Source organism: Suncus etruscus, chromosome 17, assembly GCF_024139225.1.
Source record: "Suncus etruscus isolate mSunEtr1 chromosome 17, mSunEtr1.pri.cur, whole genome shotgun sequence".
In the NCBI taxonomy this organism is placed as follows: domain Eukaryota; kingdom Metazoa; phylum Chordata; class Mammalia; order Eulipotyphla; family Soricidae; genus Suncus; species Suncus etruscus.
In genome coordinates this window covers 65,164,541-65,181,097 of record NC_064864.1, presented here as the reverse complement: position 1 = coordinate 65,181,097, position 16,557 = coordinate 65,164,541, and the positions used below count along the sequence as shown (strand labels likewise).

The 16,557-nt window shown below is 49.3% G+C and overlaps 1 protein-coding gene across 1 annotated transcript in view; it reads right to left on the bottom strand.

The window, feature by feature from the left end:
* DENND10 (DENN domain containing 10) overlaps positions 1–12,268 on the bottom strand; it is a 106,180-nt gene extending 93,912 nt beyond the window's left edge. Inside the window, exon 1 of the mRNA XM_049764502.1 lies at positions 12,207–12,268. Within this exon, the coding sequence (XP_049620459.1) occupies positions 12,207–12,264 (58 nt within the window). The 5' untranslated portion in view covers positions 12,265–12,268. The remainder of the gene's footprint in view (positions 1–12,206) is intronic.
* Between the last annotated feature and the right edge of the window lie 4,289 nt (positions 12,269–16,557).

Sequence of the window (16,557 nt, the reverse complement as noted above, 5' to 3'; positions counted from 1 at the left end):
CTTATTTTCAGGATCTTGAGGAATTGGATCCCGATTTTATCATAGCAAAACAGGTTGAACAACTGGAGAAAGAAAGAAGGAACTTAAAAAAAAAAAGAAAAAGAAAGAAGGAACTTCAGGAACGCCTGAAGAATCAAGAGAAGAAGGTATATGAAGGGACAAATGATTTTTTTTGTGTGTGATGGAACCTAGTGCCTTACATGAGCAAGGGGCTTGTGCTTTACACAAAGCCACCCTGACCCGTGTTAGACATGTTTTTTTTGTTTTTTGTTTTTAAATTTAAAAAGGGTGTGTCGAGGGCACAGAGATAACATGGAGGTAAGGCATATGCCTTTCATGCAGAAGCATGGTGGTTCGAATCCTGGCATCCCATTTGGTCCCCTGTGCCTCCTAGTGGCGATTTCTGAGCCTGGAGCTAGGAGTAACCCCTGAGCACTGTCAGGTGTGACCCAAAAACAAAAAAGGAATTGGAGCCAGAGCATTTGCCTTGCATTCATTAGATCCAGGATGGAAGTGGTTCGAATCCCAGCATCCCATATGGTCCCCCGAGCCTGCCAGGAGCAATTTCTGAGCGTAGAGCCAGGAGTAACCCCTGAATGCTGACAGGTGTGACCCTAAAACCAAAAAAAAAAAAAAACCACATGGGTTTTGAAAATTTTCATTTTGGGGGGGTCTCATCTGGCAATGCTGAGGGCTTATTACTGGCTATGCATTCAGAAATCACTCCTGGTAGTGCTGGAAAGCCACATGGGGGAAGCTGGGGATCAACCATTGACTACTGGGAGATTCACTTACAGGACCCTGTGCTCAGGAAAGGAACTTAACCTTGGAAGCAAATCATAATGCTCTGGGCTTGGGAATTGTCTCCAGATCAATAGAGTTGGGAAAAATTTTGTAAAGAAAATTCAGACACCATGAAATGAAGTAATTATGATTAAGTTCTTTTTTTGTGTGTGTGTGGGTCACACTCTGAAGTGTTCAGGGGTCACACTCTGAAGTGTTCAGGGGTGTTTATTTTTGCTCTATGCTCATAAATCACTCCTGGGAGGCTCAGGGGACCAGATGGGATGCCAGGATGAATCACCGACCTTCTGCATTAAGTGCAAACGCTTTACCTCCATGCTATCTCTCCAGCCCCATGATTAAGTTCTTTTTTTTTTTTTTTTTTTTTTTTTTTTTGGTTTTTGGGCCACACCCTGTGACGCTCAGAGGTTACTCCTGGCTATGCGCTCAGAAGTCGCTCCTGGCTTGGGGGACCATATGGGACGCGGGGGGATCGAACCGCAGTTCATCCAAGGCTAGCACAGGTTAAGGCAGGCACCTTACCTCCAGCGCCACCACCTGGCCCCATGATTAAGTTCTTAAACAGTATTTAAACACCAGTCTCTTCACCAGTGGGGGTAGGGGGAGAGATGGATGGGGCATTTGCCTTCCACCCACCAGTCTGCTAGGAGAGACTATTAGCTGTTGCGAGCAGGAAATAGGCCCTACACCCTGTAATATAACTCTGGTCTCCTAGTGGCATTTTTTTGGTAGAAGGAGAGCCCCTATCTGGAAGCGACTCGGTGCTTAACCCTGGCTCAGAGACCTTAAGGGATGCTGGGATTCACACCCGGGTCTGCCTCATGTAAGGCAAATGCCCAACCCACTGTACTATATTGCTCCTGATTTGAAAAGCACTTTCTTTTAAGCTCTTATTTTTTAAACTATTCATTGATTAATTGGGGGCTACACCCAGCATTACTCAGAGGTCACTTTTGGTTCTGCACTCAGAAATCACCCCTGGCAGGCTAGGGGACCATATGGGATGCTAGGAATCTAACTGGGTCCCTCCCAGGTCGGTCACATGCAAGGCAAACTCCCCACCACTGTGCTATCTCTCTGAGCCCCTGAAAAGCACTTTTAAAAATAAAAAAAAAATGTTTTTATACTGTGGTTATAGTTGTTTTGCTGATAGGATTTCATTCATAATTCTTTAACACATTTCATTGACACCTTCCATTTGAATATAGACAATGCCCCTCCCTGTCATTTCCCCATCACTTTCATGTGACTTCTTTATTAAAGTAGTTTATTAATGATTGGTTTTAGGGTCAAATCCAGTGATGCTCAGGGTTTACTCCTGACTGCTCAGAAATGTTCCTGGCAAGCTTCGTATGAGTTGCCAGGAATCCACCGCTGTGCTCTCTCCAGCCCTTCATGTGACATGTTTTCTACAGAAAACCAGTAGGGCTGGATTTGCATGTCGTAAAATACTTAGGTATTGTGTTTTTTTTTTTTTTTTTTTTTTCGGTTTTTGTGTCACACCTGGCAATGCTCAAGCATCAGACCTGACTCTAGGCTCAGAAATCGCCCGGCAGGCACAGGAGACCATATGGGATGCTGGGATTTAAATCACCGTCCTTCTGCATGAAATGCAAACGCCTTACCTCCATGCTATCTCTCCGGCCCCAAGAAAAAATATTTTTGGTTTGGTTTTGGGCCATACCTGGCAGTGCTCAGAACTGACTCCTAGGTCTGTGCTCAGATCACTCCTGGTGGTGTTGGGCATCAAATCTGGGTTAGCCACACGCAAGGCAAGCACCTTGCATGTTGTCTTATCTCTCAATGCCTCCCTCCCACCATGTTTTTTTGTTTAATTTTTGGCCCAGTCGTTCTAAGGGGTTATTCCTGGACTGTGCTCAGAAATTGCTCCTGGTAGGCTCAGGGGACCCTATGGGATGCCGAAGAATGAACCCGGGTCGATAACATGCAAGGCAAATGTCCTCTCTGATGAGCTACTGCTCCAGCCCCACAATGTTTTTAAATAGAAAAGAACAGAGAGGGCCCGGAGGGATAGCACAGCGGTGTTTGCCTTGCAAGCAGCCGATCCAGGACCAAAGGTGGTTGGTTCAAATCCCGGGGTCAACCAAAGGTGGTTGGTTCAAATCCCGGTGTCCCATATGGTCCCCTGTGCCTGCCAGGAGCTATTTCTGAGCAGACAGCCAGGAGTAACCCCTGAGTACTGCTGGGTGTGGCCCAAAAACCCAAAAAAAAAAAAAAAAAAGAAAAGAAAAGAACAGAGAGAGGTTCAGTGATTAATGTGTGAGGATGTGAATTCAATCCCTAGAATCATCACATATATATCCACATATTCGCTTGATACTATAGCTCTGTTCTCTGTGATCCCAAAGCCCCAAACAACTCCTGGCTGAACCTGGAGTCATGTAGCCTAGCATGAGAAAATATCCCAGTAAAGGCTGTCACCTGTGTGTGTCAGAAACTACACCAGGGCCTGCAAGCTGACCCTGCTCATGATGAGGTCAGCAGAGGTGCCAGAATGGGGTAGAGGCACAAGAACATGCAAAGGTGCCAACACTCACCTTTGGCTAGTGGAGCAATGGTGATCTCGCTGTCTGCAAGGTTCACGAATACATCATAGAGGTCTGGCCGGTTGCTCACCTCTGGATCCACAAAGCCAGCCACGTAACCTGCAGCAGACATGGACACACAGGGTGGAGAGGGCGACATGAATGGGACCCAAGGTGGGTCTGCAATGTGTGGTGGTGGCTCTGGCCTTCTTGGCTGATGAGGCAGGAGCAGAGCAGAGAGCTTCCAAGGCCAGGGTCTTGGCAGAAACCCCCACTAGTGCCTCCAGACAAAGGGGCTCGCTCTGGAAGCCTGGCATTCTTTTCTTCCTTCTTGTTCTGAGACCAAACCTGGCTCTGCTCAACAGCCAGGAGTAACCCCTGGGCGTCGCTGGGTGTGCCCCCACTCAAAAAAAAACCTGGTGGGGCTCGGGGACCATCAAGTGTGCAAAGGATGGATTGAGTGCAGAGCAAATTCCCTGTCTAATAGGCTCTCTCTCCCGGCCTGTTAGGGAATTTAAACGAGAATTTGATAAGCTAAATAAGCTGCTGTGTGACAGATATGCAGCAGCCTAAGCACATATGCAGCAGCCTAAGCACATGAACTGAATATGAGTCTGTAGTTTGATCCCTGGGGTTCCCTAAGCACTTCTAGCACCACGAGTGATCCCTGAGCATTGAGTCCCTAAACACCCCCATGTGTAGACCACAAACACCAACATTAACACAACCACTGGGGACGGAGATGCGGCATAAGTCAGAGCATAGCCCGTGCACAATGAATGGAGGTCCTGGAGTTGAACCAGGCATCACAGGTCCCACAGCATTGCCAGGCGGAGCGCTAACAATACCCCAAACACTGCTGGACACACACTCTAACCTGAGTGGCGTAGGGCGGGTCCCCAGCACTTGTACGTAACACTGCAACAAGTATTTCACCAGATGAAGAAAATTTATCTTAAGAGTTGGAATAGCTCAGTGGAAAAGTTATTTGCTTTGCTTCTGACAAAGAAATGAATGATCAGGGGCTAAAGCGATAGTATATCAGGCAGGGTGCTTGCCTTCATGCCTTCACACAGCAGACCTAGGACTGATCCGTTATCCCATATGGTCCTAGAGCACCGTCAGAAGTGATTCCTGAGTGCAGTCAAGAGTAAGCCCTAGGTCACCCACACATGCACATCTGCAGCTCACATATATTTCCAGGTATATCACTCACACACACTACACACAAACTCACCTGTGCACACCTGCAGGGCTTCCAGCTCATCCACCTGAAGGTGCACAAAAGGGTGGAGGATGGTCCAGTCCTGTCAGTGCCATACCAGGGCAGGCAAAGTCCTGTGGAGTCAAGTGCCAGCTCAGATGGAGGTGGGTGCCCCCGACTGACCTGCAGAGCCAGCAGAGCAGGGCAGCCCTATATGTGCCAGCGCTTCCAGACTGTCAGTACAAGCAAGGAACAGCACAGGGACATCACTGCTAAGACCTCCTTCGGGAACAGGACACATAGTTCAAGGGCGGAGCACCAAGGGGTTCCATGCTTGGAACAAGTACCCAGAGCACTGCTGGGAGCAGCCCGAGTACAGAGCTAGAGGAATCCTTCCTGACAGCCTCCAAAGTTTTTTCCAACCCCAGGTATATTGCCACGAAGAGGCAGAAATAATCCTGGCAAGAAGATTCTTGGAAGCTCCAAAAAGTTCCTAATTTAGGGGCCGGAGAGAGAGACTGTGGAGGTAAGGCATTTGCCTCGTATGCAGAAAGACGGTGGTTCGAATCCCAGCATCCCATATGGTCCCCCGAGCCTGCCATGAGGGTTTCTAAGTGTAGAGCCAGGAGTAACCCCTGAGTGCTGCCAAGTGTGACCAAAAAAAAAAAAAAAAAAAACAAAAAAAAGCTCCTAGTTTAGATTCAACGTTCTGGCCCAAGGACCAGAGCCATAGTCCACCAGGGCAATGGAAGGGGTCGACTGTGTGTTCACAGACACCTGTGCGGAATTCTCAAATTCTGGCCTGGGGAGAACAGAGTATCTCCATGATCAGTGGACTGCGCCCCACTATCCATGATGTGATGATGGGCAGCCCTCTGCCTCAGGGTCACACAGCAGCTATGACCACGTTTAGGAAGCAGTGTCTGTGAGCTGGCTGCAAAATCAGTAAGCCTTGGGGCCAGAGAAAGAGCACAGTGAGTAGGGCACTTGTCTTGCACATGGGCAACATGGGTTCAACCCCCGGCACTCCACATACTGAGCAGAATCAGGTCTAAGCCCTGAGCACCGCCAGGTGTGGACCAAAAAGTCAAAAAAGAAAAAGAGGGGCTGAAGCAATAGCACTGCAGGTAGGGCATTAGTTTGCATATGGTCAACCCAGGTTCAATCCGCGGCATCCTATATAATCTCCAAGCCTGCCAGGAGCAATTTCTGAGTGTAGAGCCAAAATAACCCCTGAGCAACACCAACTGTGGCCCTAAAATAAAACAAAAAAAAAAAAAAACTTTTCCTATTCATTCCTAGAAAAAGTTCTAGCTTGGAAGCAAATATACGTAACAAACCAAAAATACGTAACAACCAAAATCTAAAATATAGGGGCCGGAGAAATAGCACAGCAGCAGGGCATTTGCCTTTGCAAGCAGCCGACTCAGGATGGAACCGGGTTTGACTCAGGATGGAAATGGGTTCGGTCCCCAGCATCCTATATGGTCCCCAAGCCTGCCAGCAGTGATTTCTGAACGTAGAGCCAGGAATAACTCCCTGAGCACTGCTGGGTGTGACCCCAAAACCAAAATAAATAAACAGATAAATAAAATTTAAAGGGGCCATGCAGAGGCGCAAATGGTAGGGCATTTGCATTGCAAGTGCTAACTTAGGATGAATTGCAGTTCGATCCCCCAGCATCCCATATGGTCCTTGAGCCTGCTAGGAGTGATTTCTGAGCACATAACCAGGAGTAACTCCTAAGCATCACCGGATGTGGCCCAAAAAGCAAAAATAAATAAATAAATAAATAAATAAATTTAATTAGGAGAATAAATTCAAAGTACACAGCAACTGCATTAATTGTGCAAAAAACACTACACTAAGCAGAAGAGAAAGTTCCTCTTTCTAAAACAGTCTCTGGAAGGCCACTGGATCTTAAACTGGGAGATAGGCTGACATGTGCTTCCTCAGTATAGACACGGGCCCTGAAACCACTGAGTCTGAGCTTCACTTTGCTGTGTTAGTGTTGAATCCAGTTTTCATACAGACCTACACCATATCCTAGTGAAGGCAGCATATTTCTCTGGGTTAAAATCTTTGGCAGTCAGAACAATAGAAAAATGAGTCACCTGTGTAAAAGAGACAAAAAAGAACAGCTTTAAAAAAAAAGTTTTATTTCTTTTTTTTTTTTTTTTTTTTGGTTTTTGGGCCACACGCATTTGATGCTCAGGGGTTACTCCTGGCTATGCGCTCAGAAATCGCCCCTGGCTTGGGGGACCATATGGGACGCCGGGGGATCGAACCGCGGTCCTTCCTTGGCTAGCCCTTGCAAGGCAGACACCTTACCTCCAGCGCCACCTACCTGGCCCCCCAAAAAAAAAAGTTTTATAATAATAATGTAAACAAACCTAGTACACAAGACATGGCAACATTAAAAGGAAAAGAACAAGGCTGGAGGGGCCGGGAAGGTGGCGCTAGAGGTAAGGTGTCTGCCTTACAAGCGCTAGCATAGGACGGACCGCGGTTCGATCCCCCGGCGTCCCATATGGTCTCCCCAAGCCAGGTGCGATTTCTGAGCTCATAGCCAGGAGTAACCCATGAGCGTCAAACGGGTGTGGCCCAAAAACCAAAAAAAAAAAAGAACAAGGGTGGAGCAATAGCACAGTGAGGAAGATGCTTGCATGGCACACTGCTGACCCAGCTTCGATCCCTGGCACCCCATATGGTCCCCCAAGGTCTCCAAGAGGGATACCATAAGCACAGAACCCTGAGCATGCCGGGTGCATCCTCCCATCCCCCCAAATAAGTGAGTTTTGAGCAGGAAAGAGAGCTCAATGGGCTGAGTACTTACTGTGCACACAGGAAACCCAGTTTCTGTCCCTAACTCCAGCACTGCATATGGTTCTCTGAGCACCAGTGGGAACATTCCCTGAGCACTGACCCCCAAACAAAAACAAGTTGTTTTCTTTTTGGTTTGTTTTTGTTTGGGGGCCACACCTGCCCATGTTCAGGGATTATTCTTGGCTCTAAATTCAGGAATCACTCTAGCAATGCTCGGGGACCATGTGGAATGCCGGGGATGGACCCTAGATTGGCCACGTGCAAGGCAAGTAGCCTAACTGCCGTATTGCTCTATTGCCCCAAACAAGTGCATTTTTATGTCCTCAAAGCCAATTGAATATATATCAAATGGCTGAATTAGCCTGTAGGAGCCTCTGTTTAAATCCCAGCACCATATTAGCACCCAGAGCTGAGTCAGAAGTAACCCCGGAGCATTACCATGTATAACATACAAAAATAAAATCTAAGTCCCTGATGGTAGTTTATATTGAGTCCACATATAGTTCCTCAAGTACTATTGGAGTGAATTCTGAGTACAGATACAAAAGCACAGCCGGATGTAGCCCCCAAAATAAACAAACAAACAAACATGAAGTTTGAGGCCAGAGGTAGTAAAGCACTTGCCCTGGTTTGATCTCTGCATTCCATATAGTCCCCTGAGCGCTACCAGAAGTGATCTCCTGAACATTGTTGAATGTTGTCCAAAACGAACCCCACCTCCCAAAAAACAGAAAGTTCCCAAAACTCACTAAAATAAAACTCAGATTGTAAGTATCAGAGCTTCCCACTTAGCAACTATTTTCATAAATAAAATGAAAGATGGGGAAAAAAAAACTCAAAGCTTTCCAGTAAAATTCCTATCGTGAAAATCATCCAGTTCCTGCAATAATTCTCTACAGAGTGCTATAAAATATAAAAATCCCTAAAAGCTTACCAATAAAGTTCACTTATTTATGTTAATATAGCCTCTATGATGATAGGTGCAATTCCTGATAATCACATCTAGTATTCCCATGCAGGAGACACAATTCAAAACTTTCTAAGAAATAAAGCATTTATGGGGCTGAAGAGATAGCATGGAGGTAAGGCATTTGCCTCGCGTGCAGAAGGTCGGTGGTTCAAATCCCGGCATCCATATAGTCCCCTGAGCCTGCCAGGAGCGATTTCTGAGCGTAGAGCCAGGAGTGACCCCTGAGTGCTGCTGGGTGTGACCCAAAAACCAAAAAAAAAAGAAATAAAGCATTTAATTACATTGTCAGAAGCCTAGGAAGATGGCTCCATGGCAGGCATTTGCAAGCTTACAGCCACAAGTATGATGCCTGGCATTGCTCTAGCAGGGGTCCTCAAACTTTTTAAACAGGGGGCCAGTTACTGTCCCTCAGACCATTGGAGGGTCTGACTATAGTAAAAACAAAACTTATGAACGAATTCTTCTGCACACTGCATATATCTTATTTTGCAATGAAGAAACAAAACAGATACAAATACAATATGTGGCCCGCGGGCCATAGTTTGAGGACCACTGGCTCTAGGCTTTGTTTTTGTTTTCTATTTTGTTTATTGCGTCACACCAGGAGGCACTCAGGGGTTACTCCTGGCTCTGCACTCAGAAATTGCTCCTGGCAGGCTCAGGGGACCATATTGGGTACCGAGAATTGAACCCAGGTTTGACCTAGGTTGGCCATGTGGCAAGGCAAATGCCTTACCACTGTGGTAAGAGTACTGCTCTATGCCAAGAGCAAGCCAGGCAGCTTTGCCGTTTAGTCCCCTGGCACCACACTAAGTGTGTTGTGGGCTTCAGAACACTGTAACCAGCCTGCATGGGCACTACAAAAAGTGCAATGGGGCTGGAGAGATAGCACCATGGGTGGGTCGATTACCTTACACACCTGACCCGGGTTCCATCCCCAGCACAAATATGGACACTCAAGCATACCAGTATATATCCCTGAGTTCAGAGCCAGGAGTAAGCCCTGAGCACAGATAGCAAAGAAAGTATATTGTTGGGGCTGAGGAAGAAGGCTCAGACATAGAACACTTGCCTTACATGTGTGAAGTCCTGGGTTCAATTCCTTGCATAACCTCCCCCCAAAAAGGTATTGTAAATGCTGAAGCCTAAAGTTCAACATTACAGAAAAGAGGAGTCGGGAAGGAGTGTGGAAGTTGGACCTTGCCTTGCAGGAATCCGGCCTGGGTTTAGAGGACCATTCAGTGCCAGGAATAAAACCAGACTTGCTATACACCCAGCACATGCCTAACTCCTGCAGCCAGCTCCCCTACCCCACCGGAAGTATGTCTGGCTCCTGGCCAACCACAGATGTACCTTTTTCAAAACGGAAGAATCTGGCACTTCAGCTGTGGTGATATAAATCCACATTCTGTCGTGCTGCCCAAAGACAAAGGGGTGGAGGAGCTGGTTCTCGGCTGTCAGGCAGCATTTCCTCAGCAGTAGAGCCCTGGTGCTGGCTGTGGTGGAGGGGTAACACCAGGCCCACAGAACTTCCCCGTTCGTGTCTTTTTCTGCAGTGGAAAGATGGTCATTGAGAGAACGTCAATGAGCAGCAGGGATGCTAATGGACTGGTTACTCGAAAGCATGGCAGGGAGTTGGTCTAACATCCCACTTCACACAGCAATAGGAAGCAGGGGAGACCAAATTCCCACCCACCTCTCCGGGACCAAGGATCTAGTGCTCAGGATCAAGTTTAGGTGATGGGGCCAGAGAGATAGCACGGAAGTAATGCATTTGCGGACGGTGGTTTGAATCCCGGCATCCCATCATCCGATAAGGTCCCCGAGCCTGCCGGGAGTGATTTGTGAGTAACCCCTGGGTGCTGCAGGGTATGACCCAAAAAAGAATACAAAAAAATAAAAGTTTTAGGCTATCTGTGTAAAAAGCTTTGCAACATATCATGAAGGACAATGCTAAGCATCCCGGGCCAGAGAGAAAACATGGAGGTAGGGTGTTTGCCTTGCATGCACTGATTCAAATGCCAGCAACCCATATGGTCCCTCAGCCTGCCAGGAGCAATTTCTGAGCATTAGAGCCAGGAGTAAACAGAGAGCTGGCGGGTATGACCCAAAAACAAAAAACAAAAGAAAAGAAAAAAGACAACCTCCAGGTTCTACATATATGATCCGTCTCTGTCCACAGAAATTCTCTCAGAAGTTATTGTTTATTTTCTGGTTTGTTGTTTTTTTAAATTCTGGTTGGAGGGCCGGAGAGATAGCATGCAGAAGGATGGTGGTTCGAATCCCAGCAACCCATATGGTCCCTTGAGCATAAGGCCAGGAGTAACACCTGAGCGCTGCCAGATGTGACCCAAAAGTAACAAAACAAAACAACAACAAAAGTCTGGTTGGAAAGATATTCTGCAAGTATATTTTTGGGTGTTTGGGCCACACCCAATTAACTCAGGGGCTACTCCAGGTTTTGTAGTCAGAAAATACTTCAGGCACAGCTCAGAAGTAACCTGAAAACAATTTTTTGTTGTTGTTGTTGCTTTTTTGGGCCACACCCAGCAGCGCTCAAGGTTTACTCCTGGCTCTGCACTCAGAAATCACTCCTTGCAGGCTTGTAGGACCATATGGGATGCCCGACTCAAACCACCACGGATCCTGGATTGACTGCGTGCAAGGCAAATGCCCTACTTCTGTGCTATCCACTCGGACCCCAACAACAACAAATTTTTTTCTTAAATCAAGGCTTGGGGTTGGAAGGAAGGCACATAGGGGATGTCTAGGTTCGATCTCAGTATCCCATATGGTCCCCCAAGCCCACCATGAGTGATTCCTGAGCACAGAGCCAGGAGTAAGCCCTGAGCACAGCTGGTGTGGCACCAAAATAAAAATAGGTAATAATAATAATAAAAGGGCCCGGAGAGATAGCACAGCGGCGTTTGCCTTGCAAGCAGCCGATCCAGGACCAAAGGTGGTTGGTTCGAATCTCGGTGTCCCATATGGTCCCCCGTGCCAGTCAGGAGCTGTTTCTGAGCAGACAGCCAGGAGTAACCCCTGAGCACTGCCGGGTCTGGCCCAAAAACCAAATAATTAATAATAATAATAATAAGGGTTGGAGTGATAGCACAGTGGGTAGGGTGTTTGTTTGCTTTGCATGAGGCCAACCCAGGACCAAAACAAGTTCGATCCCCCGCATCCCATGCAGCCCTGCGTGTGGCCCAAAAACCATAATAATAATGATGATGACACTTTGCTACTTTGATCTCACGACAGTGCCCGGAGCTTAGGGACACAGAGGTGGCCGTTGAGAATAACACTTCCAAAGGACCCAAAGGATCGAGGCTGAGCGCTAGGAGCCAGACCTCGTCCAGCCCGGGACCTGCGGTGCCTAGGCAGAGGACATCCGAGCACGGGCTGCCCAAGGTCCCGCACGCTTGCTGGGCGCCGGGGCAGGACAGGGACAGGGACAGGATGGGCCCTAGGACAGGCGAGACCCCGGGACGCCTCTGCCGGCGGGCGGCGGAGCGGAGGGGACGGTCCGGTCGGCAGCGCGCGCATCACATGACCCGGCGGCCGGCGCCTGACGGACAGTCACGCGCGGCTCCCACGCCCCGGGACCCCGGCCCCGCCGCCCGCCCGCCCGCCACGTCCCGCGCCAGCCGCGGCAGTCGGGCGGGGGCCGGAGCAGCTCCGCCGCGGGGCATGTGCGCGGCTCCGGGATCTTCTGCAGCCGCCGGACCGCAGCTCCCGCGCAGGCCGAGACTACTACAGGAGGCCGCAGGGGGCGCCGGGGGGCGCGGGAGCGGGGCTGGCCCCGGGCCCGGGCGGAGGGGGAGTGCGGCTTGGGCGGGGGCGCCGGCGTCCTCACCGATCAGCGCGACTCCGAGCATCAGCTGAGGGTCCGCCGCCGCCTCCGCCGCAGCCATCTTCCGCCGCTGCCGCCGCCGCCGCCGCCCGCTTCTCTCAGGCGCGGGCCACGCCCTCCGCTGCACCCGCCCACCAAGGACCCGCCCACCTCTGCTTCCATTGGCTAGGCCCTACCCGCCGTCCAATCCGCAGGCCACGCCCTCTCTCCGGCCCCTCCTTCTCCTGGGCCGACCCTACGAGGCTCCGCCCACTACAGGTTCCATTTCCTGGGTCCGCCAGTCAATTCACAGACCACGCCCTCCTCCGGCCCAGCCTTCTATTGGGCAGGTCTTCCAAGGCCCCGCCCGCCACAGCTCCCATTTCCTGGGCCCGCCAGCCAATCCGTAGGCCACACCTTCCTCTGGCCTCGTCTTTCTATTGGGCCCGCCCTCCAAGGCCCCGCCCACGCCAGGTTTCATTTGCTAGGCCCGCCGTTCAATCCGCAGGCCACGCCCTCCTCGAGCCCCACTTCTACTTCCACCCTCTCAGGTCCCGCCCACCTCAGGTTTCATTTGCTAGACCCGCCGTCCAATGCACCGGCCACGCCCTCCGTAGCCCCCCCCCGGCTTCTACTGGGCCGGCCCTAGCAGGCCCCGCCCACTCCACTTCAGGCCACATCTTCTATTGGGTCTGCCCTCGGAAGAGCCCGCCCTCTACTGGCACATCTTATACTTCCTCGTCCTGCACAGGCCACGCCCCCACTGGCCACGCTTGCGGACCGGCTTCGACGTTCATTTAGCTCCTCCCTCCCCGCGCTCTTCAAGCCCGGAAGCTCGCTCTGTCTCTGCTCTGCGAAGTTCTTCCTTCTCTCCTTCGATTCTGCTTTTCTTCCATCTTCTCGCTTTCCACACTTCTTTGACACAAGAAGAGGAGGCAGGCTTTCCATTCATTAACCATCCAGCCACGGGCCCGGGACTGATAGTATAGTCAGTGGGTAGGCGGACCCCAGGTTCGATCCCTTACAATCCCATATGATCCCCCGAGTCCCACCCAGGGTAATTCCTGAGTGCAAAGCCAGAAGTAAACCCTGTGCATCGCTGGATGTGGTCCGAAACAAAACACATAAATTATTCTGCTAGCTTGGCAAAATGTCAGCCAAGAGAGAGAGACGGGCAGAGATGTTCACTCAAAGGTACAGTTCACACTAAGACGATCCTGTAATAGACCCATTGCAAAAATGAGCCAAAGATGATTACAAGAGGACTTCAGGACAGTTTGTCCTCATTCCCCCAAGTTTCACATTACTTCCCAGGTTAGCAGACAAAACAATGTGTCATCCCCACCCACCCCCCATCCCAGACCTGATGAGAACTGTTTTTTTATGCAGGGGGCCAAACCTGGTCACACTCAGGGGTTACTCCTGGCTATGCCCTCAGGAATCATTCCTGGCAGGCTCAAGGGACCATATGGGATGCCGGGGAAGGAACCCCAGTAGGCCACGTGCAAGGCAAACACCTGCCCTCCTCGCTGTGCAAAGGCTCCAGCCTTTAGAAGAACGTTGTTTGTTATATGCAAACCTAAGCAAAATAAAGGCAAGGCTTCAGGACTGACCAAATAAGGAAAACTACTCTTTTGTTTGTTTTGGGGTCACACCTGGCAGTGCTCAGGTGTTATTCCTGGCTCTGTGCTCAGAAGTCGCTCCTGGCAGGCATGGCACGAGGGACCATAAGGGGTGCCAGGATTTGAAATTTGAATTGAAAAGCCAATTGGTCCTGGATCAGCCACTTGCAAGGCAAATGCCCTACCGCTGTGCTATTTCTCTGGCAGGAAAACTACTCTTATCTTTAAGTAGTTAGATAAAGACAGTTGTCCTGTCTAGTACAGTTCTCATTTCACTATAATTTTTTTTTAATTTTTGGGCCACACCCGGTGTCACTCAGGGGTTACTCCTGGCTATGCGCTTCAGAAATCGTTCCTGGCAGGGCCGGCGCGGTGGCGCTAGAGGTAAGGTGCCTGCCTTGCCTGCGCTATCCTAGGACCTACCGCAGTTCGATCCCCCAGCGTCCCATATGGTCCCAAGCCAGGAGCGACTTCTGAGAGCATAGCCAGGAGAAACCCTGAGCATCACCGGGTGTGGCCCCGAAAGAAAGAAAGAAAGAAAGGAAGGAAGGAAGGAAGGAAGGAAGGAAGGAAGGAAGGAAGGAAGGAAGGAAGGAAGGAAGGAAGGAAGGAAGGAAGGAAGGAAGGAAGGAAGGAAGGAAGGAAGGAAGGAAAGAAAGAAAGAAAGAAAGAAAGAAAGAAAGAAAGAAAGAAAGAAAGAAAGAAAGAAAGAAAGAAAGAAAGAAAGAAAGGAAAGTCACTCCTGGCTCAGGGAACCATATGGGACATCGGGGATCAAACCAGGTCCATTCAGGATCTGTGTGTTTAAGGCAAATGCCCTATTGCTGTGCTATCGCTCCGGGCCCTCACTATCTTTATTTATTTATTTATTTATTTTTGGTTTTTGGGTCACACCCGGCAGCGCTCAGGGGTTACTTCTGGTTCTATCCTCAGAAATCGCTCCTGGCAGGCTCAGGGGACCATATGGGATTCGGGATTCGAACCACCATCCTTCTGCATGCAAGGCAAACACCCTACCTCCTCGCTATCTCTCCACCCCCACTATCATTTTCCTAAAAGACTTCACATTCCCTCTCTTGAGAAGTCCTTTTTAAGATCCCCAGTTTGCAGGTAAGAAACATGAGAGATTGCATGGTATCACACTGCTTTCAGATGTGTGCCCACAATTAAGGGTTCCAGCCATGTTCAGATTACAATTACACATACCCCTCCCATTGGGCAATAAACTGTTTGGATTTATTTGTGAGTTGTTCTTTATGAGTTTTGAGGGTGGTTTTTTCCTCTTTTTTTCGGTTTTGGGTCGCACTCAGCGGCGCTGGAGATACTCCTGGCTCTGCGCTCAGAAATCACTCCTGGTAAGCTTGGGGAACCAGATAGGATGCCAAAGATCAAATCCGGGTCTGTTACAGGTCGGCCACATGCGAGGCAAACGCCTTACTGCTGTGCTATATCTCCAGCCCCTGTTTCATTTTGTTTCTTTAAAATTTCAAAGTTATGGAGCGGGAGAGATAGCATGGAGGTAGGGAGTTTGCCTTTCATGCAGACCTGAGCCTGCCAAGAGCTATTTCTGAGCATAGAGCCAGGAGTAACCCCTGAGTGTTGCCGGGTGTGACCAAAAATTTTTTTTTCAAAGTTATTTGAAAAGTTATTTGGCTGTATATAGCACTTACTCCTACCTCTTCTCAGGAATCATTCCTGACAATCCTGGGAAAACCCTATTGGCTGTTGAGTAATTGAACCCAAGTAGAGGGCCTTACCCACTGAACTATCTTTCAGGCCCTTGATTTTGTTTCTTCTTGGGGATTGAGCTGTAGTATAGTGGCTAGAGCACATGTCTTGCATGTGGCCAACCCAGATTTGTTATTTAACATCCCATATGGTCACTCAAAGAGGGATCCCCTAAGCACAGAGCCAGAAGTAATCTCTGAGCACTGCTGGGTGCAACCCAAAACCAAAAGAGAACAATAATCTGTTTCTTCTTAAAATTATTTAAAATATTGGGGCCGGGCCTTGGCGCAAGAGGTAAGGTGCCTGCCTTGCCTGCACTAGCCTTGGACGGACCACAGTTCGATCCCCCGGCGTCCCATATGGTCCCCCAAGCCAGGAGCAACTTCTGAGCACATAGCCAGGAGTAACCCCTGAGCGTTACCGGGTGTGGCCCAAAAACCAAAAAAAAAAAAAAATTATTTAAAATATTTATCTGGACTAGAGAGAAAACAGTGGGCAGGATGCTTGTCTTGCATAAAATTGACCCAGGTTTTTTTTTTTTTTTTTTTTTTGGTGGGGGGCACATCCATTTGATGCTCAGGGGTTACTCCTGGCTAAGTGCTCAGAAATTGCTCCTGGCTTGTGACCCAGGTTTGATCCCAGCAGCATTTAAGGTCCCCAAGGCCCACCAGGGGTGACCCTGAGTGAAAAGCCTGGAGTTGTAAGCCTTGAATACAGCCTGAAGTGCCCTCAAAACTAATGAGGAAGGGGCTAGACTAGAGCGAAAGCACAGCACTAGGTCGTTTTCCTTGCTTGCGGCAGACCCGGACAGATCCAGCATACCATAAGGTCCCTTGAGCCAGTCAGTGACTTATTGTGCCACCGTGAAAAGGCGATATTTGCATTGTAATCTGATAAGCACTAAATTTGGGCCCTGTTTTTTCTTCAGTCAGCACTGTGCTGTAGATGGTTTGGACACTTCCTGAGCATGGTAGAGGAAGTACCAGCTATAGGGAGAGTGTTGCATTTCTCCTAATCAGCCATCT